Source organism: Schistocerca nitens, chromosome 3 (genome assembly GCF_023898315.1).
Source record: "Schistocerca nitens isolate TAMUIC-IGC-003100 chromosome 3, iqSchNite1.1, whole genome shotgun sequence".
Taxonomy (NCBI): domain Eukaryota; kingdom Metazoa; phylum Arthropoda; class Insecta; order Orthoptera; family Acrididae; genus Schistocerca; species Schistocerca nitens.
In genome coordinates, this window is record NC_064616.1 from 605,008,150 (window position 1) to 605,026,227 (window position 18,078).

The 18,078-nt window shown below is 37.1% G+C and overlaps 1 protein-coding gene across 1 annotated transcript in view; it reads left to right on the plus strand.

Moving 5' to 3' along the window:
• The window catches only part of LOC126248535 (hemicentin-1-like), an 838,517-nt gene that overhangs the window by 565,724 nt on the left and 254,715 nt on the right, over window positions 1-18,078 (plus strand). The window contains exons 35-37 of the mRNA XM_049949594.1: window positions 6,671-6,961; window positions 7,052-7,318; window positions 7,635-7,819. Coding sequence (XP_049805551.1) covers window positions 6,671-6,961; window positions 7,052-7,318; window positions 7,635-7,819 — 743 coding nt within the window. The remainder of the gene's footprint in view (window positions 1-6,670; window positions 6,962-7,051; window positions 7,319-7,634; window positions 7,820-18,078) is intronic.

Consider the following 18,078-nt stretch of genomic DNA (forward strand, 5'->3'; position numbering starts at 1 on the left):
CACAGTAACAGATTTATGTTCATTGTTTATTGTCTGTGAACACTCTCTCATTTGAATGTTGCTTTTAGCACCTAGTTCAAGTACAGGAGGTTTATTACCTGCCGATTCACTGAATTTTATACTAAGAAATGATGTACATTCCAGGTATTACTCAAGCCGCTACTTTCATAGATTGTTTTATTCCATGTGAGTCTTTCTTTAATTATTTTGTTGACACGTTCACACACAAACTTTTTCCCTTCATAGTTTAGGTGGTGCCCATGTCTGGTGTGAAGGTTACGTTGCAGTTTACTTATATCGACCACAGCAAAATTTGCGTATTCAGAGCACAGTTTCTTGATCCTATAGGATTACATGGTGAACAGTGAATGTACATGTAATATAGAAAACGTCAAAAATAGTTAACATTCATTATCACATACTTCCTAACCATTTTTCTCACATTCTGGCTTCAGTTATAATTTATAAGTAATGATTATGTATAAATTTAATGTAATAAATACTCTTCAACACTGTCAAATTCATTTTCCACCAGATAATCTTTGAGATTCTTTGAAAACTTAGTCTCAAGTGCATTGTTACACAGTTTTACAGGCAGACTTCTTAGTAATTTGATACCTGAGTACTGGGGTCCTTTCCAAAGCATTGACAATCAGTGGGGTATGCTTTGTATGACATTTTTCCTGTACATGTTGTGGGTGTGTACAGTATTTGTTGTCCAGTATGCACTATCTTTTGTGACATATATTATAGTTTCATAGATGTAAAAGCATGTAAAAGTTAAGATGCCTGAAGTAGTTTCTGCATGTTTCAGAAGTCTTTCTTCTTAACATGATCCTGATTGTTTTTTTTATGTGAACACCCTTTTTATTTCTTGAATGTTTGAGTTTCCCCACACTATCACTTGATATTGCCGGTATGGTTCAAATAGTCCATGGTGTACTGTGCACAGAAGCTGTTTGTCTGCGTACTATGACAGCTGTCTCATTATGAATATGATGAAGCTTAGTTTCTTACAGACAGAGTTAATATATTGCTTTCATTCCAACTCATTATCAACTGTAATATCTAAGAATCTACTTGATTCTGCTTCTTCCAGTCTCCCTCTAAATCCATGTGCTTAGTCTTATTTTTATGTATGAACACTGTATACATAGTCTTTTTTAAGTTTATAACAAGTCCATTTTCCAGGAGCCACTGAGTTGAGGTGTTTGCAGATATGTATGCCCTTCTATCAAGCTGTACCACGTTCTTGTCATTATTCAAGTCTGTCATGTCATCTGCATACAGTATTTTCTTCTCTTTCTCTTTAATACCTATGTCATTAACAAACAGGTTAAACAGCAATGGCCCCAATACAGATCTCTGCAGCACGTCATATTTGATGACTTCAATTTCTGACCTATGTCAGTGTAGTTCAACATGGCATCCGGTACAGTTGTTTATAGTGAGAAAGTGAACAAAAGTTATAGTTGTGTGGTGAAAAACGGAACATACGTAAATTATAACAGTGACATAGTGAAGCTAAATGAATGTGTATCAAGCCTGCAATTAATTGTAGATGTACTAAGGCGGGACATTGCGCATTTAGAAAATGAAAATGCCGAACTGAAAAAGGCGCGTAATATCCCATTCGCCAAAGCAAGTAAAACACGGAACTGGGAGCACAGGACTAGCATGATCATGCAAGAAAGAAGCAAAAATGTGATAAATACAACGAATGGAACAAACCGTGGCAATAAAAGCAGTTTCAGTGTCCTACCTACAATAAACGAGTGCTCTGAAGTGGATATAGGCCTAAAGGCAGAAACAACAAGGCAACATATGTTTACTAGGCCAAAAAGGGTTGGTCGTGTGAAACCCAGTGACTGTAGAATTACTGGGGTAACAAAAAACCGTTTTCATGCACTAGACTCATATATAAATGTGGAATCCACAGAAAACTGTGACGACAACAACACGCCGAATCTATATAGTGACAAGCACATGAGCAGAAACTTCCACAATAAACGTGAAGACAAACTCAAAGTGAAAATATTCTCTGATAGCCATGGACGTGAGATCGCAAAAATACTACGTTACAGTCATTGTATACAAGCAACTAGTATTGTCAAACCAGGTGCACCCATCCAAGAACTCATTAGAAACATAGACACTGAAAATGATCGTCATATTGTTGTCATATCTGGAGCCAATAATGTATATAAAAACGACCTCCACAGTGCAACACGAAACCTTAAGGCAATACTAAATTCAACAGGAGAGAAATCAGTTTTTGTAGTCGGAATTCCACATAGGCATGACCTTTCGGAATGGTCATGTGTGAACGTGGAAATCATAAAAGCAAACAGGCAATACTCAAAGATTTGCAGGGCCTACCAAAATGCATATTTTGTAAGTATGGACTCCTTGCAAAGAGACTGTTACACGAGACATGGCATGCACCTTAATAACAGAGGCAAGAAGATTCTGTGCCAAAACATCAGCATGATACTGAAAGCATCTGACAACCAAAAGTAATTGCTGCTCTTCCAGTTCTTTGCTTGATGCAAGCAGAGCCTGAAGAAATGGTTACGTCTATTGTAGCAGTAGAAGTAGAGGTGGAAGCAGCAATTGTACCTACACACATAACAAACGCTGCAGCAGCAGTACCTACCACACTTCATCTACAGGATTCAACAGCAGCAGAAGATGAAGCAACATCCAAATCTCCACTGTCACCAGTTGCCACAACAATGCCTACAGCAGCAGCAGTACCTATCACACTTCACCAGCAAGATTCAACAGCAGCAGAAGAAGAAGCAACCACCTTATCTCCTCAGTCACCAGATGCCACAACAGTTCCTCCAGACACCATAACAGCAGTTCCATCAATTCCTCTGGTAGCAGCTTCTTCTACAATATCATCACAAGGAGGGAAGAGTAGGTATACAACAGTAGATGTGCTACCACTCCAAGTGAACAATTTTTTAGTAAAAGGCAACAAGAGGCAGAAATCCAAAAGATAAGCCCTGAAAAACACTTGAAAACCAATCACCATAGTGTTCAGTGTGTAAGCAATAAGAGCATGGATCTTAAAATATGTTACCTTAACGTTCAAGGACTGAAAGATAAAGAACTTATCATAAATGAGTTTGGTCTTGATAACCAGTTTGATATTTTTTTGTCTGAGTGAACACTGGGCTAATGAGAATGAACTTGCAGTTGCCAAATTTGACAATTTTAGTATAGTAAATAGCTACTGTAGGAAAGAGCACATTAGAGGTGGTGTGGCAATTTATTCCAACCAGTCACTCAATTGTACAATAACCAAACTAGACCTAAATTCCTTGTGTGATGAACAGCACTTTGAAGTTACGGGTATAATCATTAATAGTCATAAGCTAATAGTAGTATCCATGTACAGATCACCAAAGGGAAGCATTAACATATTTTCAGAAAAAATGGACATGCTATTGAGTGAATTAAGTAATATTAAATGGCTACACTATGATATTGCAATAGGAGGTGATTTGAATGCTGATTTTGATGTTACTAAATGTGTTGCAGATCTGGAAAACTTACTAAGACAATACAATTTACATCATGTTAATAACAGGCCCACAAGAAACAAAGCATGTTTAGGTAACATCTTTGTAAACTTCAAGACCACTGAAAACACATGCGAAGTTGTAGTGTTCCCATTCTCTGACCATGACTCCGTATCTCTAAATTATGCAAGTAAAATTCCCCTCAATAGGAGCAATGCAAACAGACCTGTCCCAGCAGTTGTGATTACCAGACCCATAACTGAGGACAAAATTAACACATTTCGTAATTCCCTTGCTGACAGAGACTGGTTTGGCCATTGTAGTGTCGATGGACATTACACATCAAGTAATGACCTGCCAGCCAAAATAATATTTGATACATTTTTTAATGCATTCTTGACCCTATTTAAACATAGTATTCCCATGAAGAAAATCAAAATAATGGACAGCAGCCACAAATCCAGATCTCAAAACAGACAAAATATATGGTACACTAAACAGATGACAGATCTAAAGAAACAAGTTTTGTTACTGTACAACATATACAATAGTATGAAGTCTGACTGTGCCAAATCAGCCTATGTGGAATGCAGGAATGAATACAAAAAAGCCATCCTGCAAGCCAAAAAAAACCTACAATGCCAACAGCATACATAATTCCACCAATAAATGCAAAACCGCTTGGAAAGTAATTAACAGTGCTGCCAGAGATACTAAAAAAGACAAAATTAATATCCCACCACAAACACTCAATGAGTTTTTTATTAATTCAGTGAAAGAAATAGGAGACGCAATTATCAAACCAGACATTAGTCCATCAGAGTTACTCTCCCAAAATTGGGGTAGACAGTCACTAAATACAAGCATGGTAACCTTCTCTGAAGTATCGCCTGGATATGTACAAGGGGTCATAAAACAACTGAAATCATCTGATATCTTAGATATATATGGCATATCATGCAACCTGCTAAAAAAAGTGTGTGACCACATTCTCTACCCCTTAACCCATTGCATAAACAAGTGCTTACTTGAGGGATATTTTCCTGATGAGTTAAAACTGTCTAGGATCGTCCCAGTATACAAAACGGGAGATAAAGACTCTCCATCTAGCTACAGGCCTATTTCAATAGTACCCGCATTCTCCAAGGTAATAGAATGCATCATGTACCAACAATTATCGTCTCACTTTGAGAATCTAGGAATAATTAATGCTACACAATACGGGTTTAGGAAGAATCTGTTGACCATTGATGCAATCAACACGGTAGTCAGTTACATCCTCAAAGTTTTTGAGAAGAAAGGCTTTGCTCAGGTCTCATTCTGTGACCTAAGCAAGGCCTTCAACTGTGTTGAGCACATGCCACTACTAGAGGAACTAGAATTCTACGGCATCAAAGAAAACAGTCTCAGACTATTAAAAGCTTATCTCAACAACCGTAAACAGGTAGTTTGTGTTGGTAAGGAAATGTCAAACATAGAAAATGTTAAAGTAGGTGTGCCTCAGGGATCTGTACTGGGGCCCTTCCTGTTTCTGATAATGATCAATGACCTCCCCTCGTTTATTAGATCCACCACTGTATTGTATGCAGATGATACGACATTTCTCCGTAGCAGTAACAATCTTAATGATCTTAAAACCTGTGCTGAAAATACACTCACTCATGCATCATATTGGTTCAGAGCAAATGGTTTCCTGTTAAATGAAAATAAAACTCAGCAGATAATCTTCACTCTAAGAGACAAGCCACTATCTGATGACCCTAGTTCTGTTAAATTCCTGGGAGTTTATTTAGACGAAAAGTTATCCTGGGGCCAACATGTAAACTATATTAGTAGTAAGCTATCTAGAGTAATTTATTTATTAAGACAACTCAAAATTGTGTACCTGAAACATACATCAGATCATCTTATTTTGCATTTTTCCAGAGTATAATATCCTATGGCATTATCTTGTGGGGTAACTGTAGTCATATACATGACATCCTATTATTGCAGAAGAAAGCCATTAGGATAATTACAAATTCTTAACATAAGGCTCACTGCAAACCCTTATTTACTAAACAAAAAATTATGACTGTAATAAACCTCTATATATACAATGTCTTAATCTTTACGAAGAAGAACCTACAAGATGTGAAACATAGAGAAAATGTACATTGTTACAACACAAGAAGCATCAAACACATATACATGCCTTACCACAGACTATCAAGATCAATAAATAGCTATGAAGTCACAGGGCACAAACTATTTAATAAGCTGCCACATGCCATACAGGATCTTCCTGAACATACATTCAAAGAAAGACTGCATGAATGGTGTATTGCCCACCCGTTCTATGATATCAATGAATTCTTCAACTGTAAAATGCAGTAATCCAACAGATGACCCACTGTACATTTATTGTAATATAAGCTAAAATATTTCAGTAGTCAATACCTTATCACACTGTATTATAAATTGTAACTTCATTTGACGTTGTCAATTGCTGTAATGGCCTAAAGACAATAAAATCTTTATTATTATTATTATTATTATTATTATTATGCATTCCCTTTTGATTGTTTCCTGTTGCATAAGTATGTAGATAGTATGCAGCATAAATGATTGCTGAGATTGTGTTAATTGCATATAACCACTGAATACATGTTGTGCCACCATGAGCCAGCTAGAGACTGTTGCTAACTGTTCCCTCACTGTAACTATGGGGAAAACATAGCAGTACTGTAACTCATATCCTAGCCATCTCTTTATTTATTATAACTGCCTGCTTTGTCAGCTAGCTGTGGCATAGCCCACTCATGTCACTGACCTGCCCAGATAAATGCGGCCTTTTAAATGTTGCCTTATAAGCCTCACATCTTTTACCAAAAGTTCTGAGTACAGCACTCATGCTCACTTCTATAACACATCTGTAACATTGCAAACTTCACATCAATCTTCCTTCTAGATTAACAGTAATGCTTCACCTGAACATTTCCAACTACCTTGTAGTGATGTCATAAAATGTCAATATATCACCAATTTTCATCATAAATACTGATTCCAAAAATCTGATGGAAACCATTTCATCAAAAGCTCTGCTTGGCAACTTTCTTGAAATTGTTGAATATTGAGCTTATTGACTGTATTTCTTTCAGATCCTCCTGAAATTGAAGATGATTTTGTTGAGCACAAAATTGTGAGGTTGGGTGATAATTTGTCACTAGTGTGCAAGGCCCATGGATATCCTTCACCAGCAATTACATGGCTGCATAATGGAAGAATTATAAATGAACTGAATAGCACTGACAGATTCAGTGCAGGGATAGTGTCTGGTGCATATGTTTTGCAAATCAATGGGATACAAGTCTCAGACAAAGGCAAATATAGCTGCCTAGCATCAAACATAGCTGGTGTCAGTGAAAAGGATTACCATGTAGCAGTTAATGGTATGAAAAAAACTTAACTTTATCTTTCATGGTTAGACATCATTACCATAATGATATTTTCATTTATTAATACAATTTTCTCATTTTTAGTTCCACCAAAACTCGCTCAAGCCTTGATTGATGATACTATCAACTCAATTATTGGTTCTCCTGTAATAATAAAATGCCCTGCTGATGGAAACCCCAAGCCAGATATTTATTGGTTTAAAGATGGCACACCTGTAAGAAATGACAAAATAAGAGCTTCTGATACATTATATATCAGCAAAAGTACAGTAGAAGATTCTGGAAGCTATACATGTGTGGCCACAAACAATGTTGGCAATACGTCCAGAAGTTTTCAGGTAGACGTCTATGGTATGTACTGGGATTGTATAATTCTTTCAAAACCTGTTTGTATAAAAAACAAGAACTGAAACAGTAAAAATATACTCAGACTAAGTAATAAACTTCCAGTCCAAACCATGTTTCATCACTGTCATATTTTCTTAATTCATGACAAGTGAAAGGATGGGGCATTATTTGAATTTAAAGCAACTAGTTGTGAAACATAGCAGTACATCAGAAAATGATGCCTATGTGGGCTGTGGCTGCTCAAAGCTACTAACTAATTTAGCATGTATCAAAACTTTTGGTTATTAGTTATCTTCACATACCAACTTTCAATTTCTAGTTCCACCAGTTGCACTTGAGAATGAGGAGGAAACCGAGTACAAAGTTAAAGCAAACAATGATTTGATCCTGAACTGCAGTGTGTCAGGATATCCACATCCAGACATTTTGTGGTTCAAAGGATCCACCCCAGTCACACCATCCAACTGGCCTCAAATGCAGCTAAGAGAGATGAATACAATTTTGGTATGTACAGTATCTTCCACTGTAATAGACAACATTTTGCTTGGCATTGCATTAACCAAACAGCTGTAACAGTTCAATTCACCCATTGTATAGTAATAATTATTGACAATATAAAAATATTTCTCACATTGTTAATTTTTTAAAATTACATTGTGGTATCAATTTCTCGTGTCATTTTTTAAGTGAAAGAAATCTCCAGAGTATATTTCATGGACACTTAATATTTACTGCAACAAGAATCTGCATACTGTTGGAAGGTAAATAAACCTCCTTGTTGACCAGAAAAAGAAAATTTAAACTTAATATTAGTTAAACAATCATTGATTTCTGGTATCAAGCAAACTTTTAAGAATGTAGAAAGATATATCTGCTTAAATGCAATAGATGTGGGATCGAAAACTACCTGAGCAATCAGTAGAAACATTTAGTTCTGGGCAAGAGAATGCGGAGAATCTCTGGCAGTAACTTAGACATAGTATAATTCATGTAAGATAGTGAGAAACTGGAAGGACCTGTCATGGTTCAGTAACAATATTAAGAATGAACTATGAGTGCTGAGAGAGCTGTATAACAGATTCAAATGAAGCTGAACCCTTACTGAAATATAAACACTTAATCAAGTTGAAACATCCATAAGGACAGCCATGTGAGATGTATTCAGTGAATTCAAAAACCTTAAAATGTTTTATTACTATATACAGTCCGCCAAGAGAACAAAGTTATCTGTTGTCCATAGTGGTGTGGTTTCCTCAAATATTTCTCACTACCTTGAGAGAGAAATAAGAGAAATGACTAGAAATTTCTTGAGGGGAAAAAAGAGTCAAAGTTTACAATTTTTCTTTTTAACTTATGTTATTCTCTTGATCATAGATTACACAATGTACCCCATTGGCACTGCATGTCAGTGAGGTTTATTTCCTGCTTTTACAAGAAAAATGTAGGGTTTTAATTGTTCGCATGTGGTAATGTTATGAAAGAATTATTGCAAGCCTTTTTCTGATGAGATTCTCCATTTTTAATAACTTCCTTTGAAGAATAGTTCACAATGTACATAAACTTGAGAAAACCTAAATCTTTCTGAGAAGCATGTCCACCTTAAAACCACAGCAGCCGACTACATACTTGACTCACAACTACAGAATCCCACCAAAAGCAAAATGAACAGTGATGCAGCAAGATACTGGTTGATAATGAGACTGATAGATGTAGAAAACATTATCTTTGGTTATTTACAATTAGTATTTTCATTTTTTTACATTCAAAATTGCTAGCACAAGCTATTCTGAAAACAATAATAATAATTATTATAATAATAATTACTGATTTTTCAAGATCATAAAATCAGCTCAACAAATTTTTAGTATTACGATTCTTCATTCAACATAACTCTTCTACACATATATTTATATTCAAATGTATACAAATTTCACCTTAACGCCTGTCATGATGTAAATGAAAATAAAAAATTAAATTTGTGTGAATTGTATGAAAAATGTTAGTGGATTGAATGGTGAATTTGTTGTATGTATCGTGTTGTATACTAGAATGTAAGAGAGTGCCACTGACATTTTCCATTATAACTTCAAGAAAATCTTAAATACAGTTTCATACTGCCATTTAGTAAACAAAATATGTCCATATGGAATATTCAAACACATACCGGTCTTCAATTGGCTAGGAGATATCCTATCAAACAGAGCATAGTACCATATAGCATTCTTAATATGCAGACACAAAGTGCTTGGTGTGCTTAAAATGAACAGAGATTGTGCACTGTTATTCACAAAATAGATAAATGACATGAGATGTAAAGTGTTTGTCTATATGTGCTGCAAAGTACTCATCTACAGCCACAATGACTTCTAGACTGGATGAAAAGCACTGACCAGTGAGGAACTTCTTCAGTTATGAGAGTAGATTAGATGGAAGTCCAAGGGGAATAGGTGAATGTTACAGTGCTTCATAATGCAAATCCCTCAATCTCTCCATTGCAAAGATCCTTTTTTGAGCAGGTGTATTTTCCTGCTGGAAATGGATTTTTTTTCTTGTTTAAGCTGGGTGTGTTGTCACAAATGCTTATGTCCAGTTTCATTAGAAGTTGAAAGTAGCATTTTCCACTTATGGTTTTGCCTTCTTCAAGAAAGTCAGTTATCAAAATGTCTTCCACATCTCAAAACACTGACACCATGTTCTTTTCCATCAATGGCATCATCCTTGCCTTTTTTCGAGCTGAAGAACCAGTTTCTATGCACTGCATAGACTGCTGTTCAGTTTCAGATGAGTAATGATGATTCCATGTTTCATCCACTGTCACGTATCGACACAAAAAGTCACTTCTGTTTTTCTTGAAATGCATGGAGCACTTTCCAGAAATTATTGTGTGAATGTGTTTGTGATCCACAGTGAGCACACGTTGCACCCATCTTGCGCAAAGCTTTTTTGTGTTCAATTCCTGGTGCAAGATGTGAGAAACACATTTCTCTGATATGCCTAACACAGCAGTTTCACTCACCTTTATATGCTGTCTTCCAAAATCATGTTATACACTTTGTTGATTACTGTTGTGCTTGCACTTTTTGATGTCCTTCACACAGATCATCTTGGGTGCTTTCATGGCCATGTTTAAATTTGGCCATCCATTTCTTCATGGTGGAAATTGAAGATGATGAGCCACCATGAGCATTTGCATGCCGGTCTGTGTTAAACCTTCTTTTATGAAGAATTTAATCATTGTACAATACTCAGTTTTCTCAATTTTCAATACCACATGCACCAAAACTGCATCAGACAACTGCTTACAGTCAACTGCTGTCTGGAATAACTTGCAATTTTATGTAGCATCTACTAACACATGTACCAAAGTAAGGAGAAAAAATCGCACAAGTAGTGCTCTGTGAAATAAATGCAAATCAATACGGACACAAACAAGATGTATAGTGTTATAGAACAGATTAGAAAAAATGTCAGTTATCCATAGATTTCAAAGAATTTTTGTCACTTGGCTTGTGGCAGAAAATCTGGTGGTCACATGAGTACTGGCCAATGCAGCAGATATTAATCATTTAGATCCAAATGTTGTTATAAATGTTCTCCAGACCCTAAAACATAACACTTATTCATTGTATGATCACTGATCATGAAAGATATTAAAATCGTGTTTGGATTTCATCAGTCCCGTATTGCATTATATTTGTAATTGACGAATAAAAACTAATGTTTTCCCAGCAGTCTAAAACGTGTTGATAGCAGTTAAAAAAAGTGGTCTCAAAAATGTAGTGAGCAACTGTTTGCCTGCTTTTCCTCTCCCAGTTTTCACAATAGAATCTGAGAAAAGTACTTATTCTGAAATTTGTTTTCACACTATATATAGTGTTTCTCTCAATGTCCCCATGGTTTGATTTTCAAATGCCTAATGTGAATTGTGATTTATTCTTCTCAGGACATACATTTTATGCAGTAGAGATGGTGAAAAAAGAATAGTGGAACAGGAGGTGGAAATTGCAGCCATTCAGGCTGAATAAGATAATGTTAGGAAAGATACTGACACCTTAAGAAGAGAGAAGGGTAAAGAGGAATGGGAAATGGGAACAGGTAACAGAAGTGTTACACAGGAGAAATGTATTATGGGCAAATGTAAAACTTTCTCAGTGTCTCCTCCAGCCATCAGCAAGCCAGGACAAGACAAGTCAGTGCCTGTGTTGCAATCAAAATGATGAGTGGGTGAAAAGCTGACGTTTTAAAAAACAGAATGAACCAAGAAGAAATTGCCTCTCCTTACATGCTGAGCAAGGGGCTTGCATTGTAAAGTCAGCAACATGATATTAGTGAGCAGAAGACATCACAGTTTGCTGAGACAGCATTAGCAAGTTCCAAGACCGTGTGCTGCACCATCGCCAGACTGGGCACCGACACACAAGAGAATACTTCTAAACTTCAAAGAAAAAATTTGTTTTCCTCTAATGTTGTATCAGTAGTGCCCAGTGCACTGATTGGCCTACTCCATCACACTCCATGCTCTGTCATCCTGACTACAGTAGAAATTTCAACCCAGGCCCTTGGAGAAGGAACAGGCTTAGAACTTCATCTGACAGCTTTGTGATGAACATCAAAAGTAAGCTTGACCTGTTGCTCCAGTTTGAAACTGGTGAGCCTCAGGCAGATGCAGGTTTAAACAGGGTACAACAGACTTTCAGCTATAAGTTCAAAAGTAACAATGTACGGAAGTCTGAAAGAGAAAGAAAGTTTTGTTATTGCGTACTTCTCATGACAGAGGTGTAGGCCAACTTTTACAGGATGAACTAGGGTCAGAATACCAGGTCACCAATTCTTTTAAACCTAGTGCTGGTCTGGGTCAGGTAATAGAGGATTTAAGATTACTTGGTAAAGGCTTTACCAAAGAAGACACTGTGATTATAATGGGTGGTCTGTAAAGTAGTGTTGACATAGACCCTCATTACAATATATAGTGTGACCTGGTAAAGATAGCATCAGCATAGAGACAGACCAGTGTTGAGTTTTATCTGTTCTGAGATACCATGACTGTCCTCATTTCAACTCTTCTGTCAAAAGAGTTAATTTAGAGTTCGAATGGCTGCTTATGTTGGGTACAGGGTCACATATAATTATGGTTCCTGTCATTCTCTCCTTAAATGGGATTATACTAGACATGGCTCTCATGTCAGTAGAATAGTGTAGTGTAAACTGGCTGGTCCAATTTTATAAGGGGTGTTCAAAAATAAATGAGCCAGAGGTATATTTACAAAAACCAGTACCTGTATGTTAGAAGTATTGACCCAGGCTGTTGAAACACTTGTCCAATTGTGACACAAGGCAGTGAATGGCTGTCTCATGTTAACCTGTTCCACACATACAGCTGGATGTCATCATCCGATGTGAATCGTTTGCCCCTCAGAGCCTTTTTAAGGGGGACATTTCTGATTCACTTCCTGCAGCATGGGACAACAGTGAATGCCCAGTGTTACTCGCAAACCTTGACCACCCTTCACAAAGCAGTCAAATCAAAACAACCAGGCTATCTCACCCATGGAGTCATTCTGCTCCACGACAATGCAAAGCCTCATATGACCAACACAGTCGTGGCACTCCTGCAAAAATTCAAATTTTAGGTTTTCGGCCACACTCCATACAGTCCAGACCTCTCTCCCTGTAATTATGCCATTTTTGGAAAAAGGAGGAGTTCCCACAGTCATAATGAACTGTCATGAATTTAATAAAACAGACATTCATAAATTTCATCTAGAGCAGGATGTGGAAGCATGTGCAACAGAAGTAGAATTTCATAATAAATCTTTCATTATAGTAAGTGTATACCAAACACCTACAGGTAATTTTAATGCATTAACATAGCATCTTGAAGCTCTTTTGGCCTATGTGACATCATAAAATGAAAAAAAAAAAATACTGGTTGCTGGTGTCTTTACTGTAAATTTTCCATAAACTCTTCTAGTAAGAATTTATTTCAGTCTGTAACATTATCATTCATCTTAAGTCCTGCTGTAAACTTCCCAACTAAGATAGCTAATTGCTCAAAAATCAACATTTATAATATCTTTATAGGGAGGTGTAATGAAAACAGTTATACTTACAAAACCAATAGTCAATGGCCTCTCAGACCAGAACATGCAGTTTATTTTTTTAAATGCTAATGTTGATCAGGAGATAAATTCCACTAAATATGAGTTCAAGGGGATAGTCAGTAAGTCAAAAATTGATTATTGTAGGAGAATCCTCAAAGACATGAACTGGAGTGATGCCTAGAGTGCTCACGACATCAGTAAAAATACAATGTTGTTATTAATAAACCCCTCCTACATTATTTAAAAACTCTTTTCTACAAAGCTAACACAGATCATACCAAAGTCAACAAAGAAACCAGGAATTACTTACAAATAAAGGAATCTTCTGAAATGAAAAGGAAACTGTATATGTCAATCAAAAACAGATCTGATGTTGATACTGTAACTCATTATAAGACACTGCAAAATATTAAAGATAGTAAAATGGACATCAAAGCAACTGCATTACAAGAAAAAGGCAATCATGTCAGACAAAAAAATAAAGAGAGTATTGGATATATCAAAAGAGGAGACTGTTAGAACCAGACATGAAGAAAGCAGATACCATTAAGAGTAAATGGTACATTGGTAACAGATGTGTGCAGTGTGGCAAAGCTATTTAAGAAGCATTTCATAACTGTTACTGAAAATATAGAGTTGTTAGGTTCAGTAAGTTGTCATGAAATATCTCAGACCAACCATTACAAAGAACTTCAGTAATATGAATATCACCCTCACTACATCAATAGAAGTAATCTAAGCCATAATATCTGAAAAATCAATAAATTCTAGCAGTTATAATGAATATCAACATAGTTAATTTAAGAATGTGCTTCTGAATTTAATAACATATTAAGTCATCTATCAGTGGAACATTTTCTGAAAGGCTGAAACATGCTGGAAAGGAAGGAAGATTAGTGTTTAATGTCTTGTTGACAGTGAGTTTATTGGTGTTGGAGCACAAGCTCGGATTTTCAAAGGAACCATACCAACATTTGCCCTAAGTGACTTAAGGAAATTATGGAAAATCTAGATCAGGATGGCTGAACATGAATTTGAATCATTGTCCTCCTGAATGCGAGTCTGGTGGGCTAACCACTGGGCTACCTCATTTTGCTTAACCATCTGACTACAAGCAATGTATTTTCAAAGTTGGGATTCCTGAAAGGTTCCAATATTGAGATGACTGTCTACACATACAGTGAGAATGTACCTAATTCATCAGACAGTAAGTTACAGGCTAATGGCATATTTTGTGATCTGTCAAAGGAATTTGATTGTGTAACTCACAATATTCTTTTAAGTAAATTAGAATGTTATGGTATAACAGGAAATGCTGCAGAATGGTTCAAAATGCATATCTTTGACAGGAAACAAAGGGTGTCAGTAGTAAAGCAAACTGTATTGAGTTATCAGGTATCATCAAACTGCGAGCTAATTACATGCGATTCCACACAAGGTTCCATCTTAAGGCTATTACTTTTTCTTATGTGTGTCAGTGACTTTTCATTAGTAACATTACAAGGTGCAAATTTTTTTCTGTTTGTAGGTGTTACAAATATTGCAATAAATAGCAAATCAAGTATTGTCTAAGAAATATAAGTAAATGAAATGCTCATGGACATTAATAAAATTTTACTTCTCAATTCTTTGTTAATAAACTTAAAACACACACACACATACACACACACACACGCACACACACACACACACACACACACAGACACCCACTATATGCAGTTTAGAACTTGTAAGAGGATTCCCCCCAGTATATACCTAAAATATGACCAACCAGATGGAAGAAGTTGACAATGTTAAATCATGACAGGGATATAACACAATGAAGATAGCTACACAGTAGCTGAAATCAATCTGCAACAAGCAGATTAAAAATTCTCAACTGATGCAGCCCTTCCTCTTACTGTCAATCTCATTAATATGGTTGAGGAGCATGCTCTTACTGGTGGAAACAAACCTGAAGAAATTCTTCAGATTGCAGTTTGATGATTAATTCACCTGGAAGGTGCGTGCCAGAGAACTACTGAAGCACCTAAACAGATCTCCATTTACAATGTGTATGTCGTCAGATGTACACGATATAAAAATTAAAAAGCTAGCATACCTTGTTTACTTTCATTCTATAATGTCATTTAGGATCACTTTTTAAGGTAACTCCTCAAGCTAAGCTTAAGTTTTTCAAGTCCAAAAACATTTAAGTTAAATTAAGTTAGAGCACTTGCCCGCGAAAGGCAAAGGTCCCGAGTTTGAGTCTCGGTCCAGCACATAGTTTTAATCTTCCAGGCAGTTTCATATTAGCACACACTCCGCTGCAGAGTGAAAATCTCATTCTGGAAACATCTCCCAGGCTGTGGCTAAGCCATGTCTCCACAATATCCTTTCTTTCAGGAGTGCTAGTTCTGCAAGGTTCGCAGGAGAGCTTCTGCAAAGTTTGGAAGGTGGGAGACGAGGTACTGGCAGAAGTGAAGCTGTGAGGACGGGCGTGAGTCGTGCTCGGGTAGCTCAGTTGGTAGAGCACTTGCCCGCGAAAGGCAAAGGTCCCGAGTTCGAGTCTTGGTCCGGCACACAGTTTTAATCTGCCAGGAAGTTTCTTTTGACTTACTCCACATACATGAGAACAATTTCACTTGGGATTTGTCAAAAGTATGTTAGGATACCTTTTTATTTTCCTTGTGTATTCTTGTTGTCTGACATGATCTACAAGGATCTATAAGGAGGATCTCCTCATTATGGATCTACTGGAACAAAAAGTACATCTAATCTAATCATTTTTAATCCATTCATTTTGCATACAGTAGACATGCCAGAAATTTACATTGTAGTGACAGTAACTTCTCATATGCTGCCAGAAAAATAATTCAGCACTCCAAGGACAATGCCATTTTATTGACAAGTGATGTGGCAGGTAGTTTATCTTTTTTAACAAATTCAGACCATAGGAAATACATGTGTCACAGTAAAGGGTGCCAAACAGTCACATCAATACATATTGCCCCCCCCCCCCCCCCCAGTGACCCACTTTCTGGAAGCAATGCGGGCATGTATTCTTGCATGAAAATGATTGTAAAGGTGCCCAGTGGCATTCTGTGACAGATTGTCCCAAGCACCATGCACCTTTTGGTGCAATTTGACAGTTTTCATGCAGGCTCTGGAGAATGAGCAAGTATCCACCTCACCATGTCCCATATGTGTTCAGCTGGTGAGAGATCTGGTGATCTTGCCGGCCACAGCAGTTGTTGTACACCATGATGAGCACATTGAGTTGCAGCAGCCATATTTGGATGTGCATTGTCCTGCTGAAAAAGTGCATCACCTTCCTGTCAAATAAATGGTAGTAGAATGGGGATAACAACCTGTGCAATGTATCAGGCACCAGTAACTTTACCCTGGAGAAATACCAAATATGACTGTGAGTTGTAACTGGTGGCCTCCCACACCATGATGAGACTTGTGTGTTGTGGACGAATACATTCTGGAATAGGCTGCTCACCAGTTCAATGCTGTACATATGTAAACCCATCACTCACATATAGACAGAACCTATTCTCATCACTGTAGACAACAGATCGCAGTTTTCCGAAATTCCTTCACCAGGGAAGACAAAAGGAATATTTCAGAATTTGAAACACGAACAGCTGCTAGCACGAGTTTCTTAGAAGTAGATACCTTAGGGGTTGCGAAGCAACTCAAATCGCTTGATACGGGCAAGTCTTCAGGTCCAGATTGTATACCGATTAGGTTCCTTTCAGATTACGCTGATACAATAGCTCCCTTCTTAGCAATCATATACAACCGCTCCCTCACCGATAGATCTGTACCTACAGATTGGAAAATTGCGCAGGTCGCACCAGTGTTTAAGAAGGGTATTAGGAGTAATCCATCGAACTACAGACCTATATCATTGATGTCGGTTTGCAGTAGGGTTTTGGAGCATATACTGTATTCAAACATTATGAATCACCTCGAAGGGAACGATCTATTGATACGTAATCAGCATGGTTTCAGAAAACATCGTTCTTGTGCAACGCAGCTAGCTCTTTATTCACACAAAGTAATGGCCGCTATCTACAGGGGATCTCAAGTTGATTCCGTATTTCTAGATTTCCAGAAAGCTTTTGACACTGTTCCTCACAAGTGACTTCTAATCGAGCTGCGGGCCTATGGGGTATCGTCGCAGTTGTGCAACTGGATTCATGATTTCCTGTCAGGAAGGTTGCAGTTCATAGTAATAGATGGCAAATCATTGAGTAAAACTGAAGTGATATCAGGTGTTCCTGAGGGAAGCGTCCTGGGACCTCTGCTGTTCCTGATGTATATAAATGACCTGGGTAACAATCTGAGCAGTTCTCTTAGGTTGTTCGCAGATGATGCTGTAATTTACCGTCTAGTAAAGTCATCCGAAGAACAGTATCAGTTGCAAAGCGATTTAGAAAAGATTGCTGTATGGTGTGGCAGGTAGCAGTTGACGCTAAACAACGAAAAGTGTGAGGTGATCCACATGAGTTCCAAAAGAAATCCGTTGGAATTCGATTACTCGATAAATAGTACAATTCTCAAGACTGTCAATTCAACTAAGTACCTGGCTGTTAAAATTACGAACAACTTCAGTTGGAAAGACCACATAGATAATATTGTGGTGAAGGCGAGCCAAAGGTTGCATTTCAT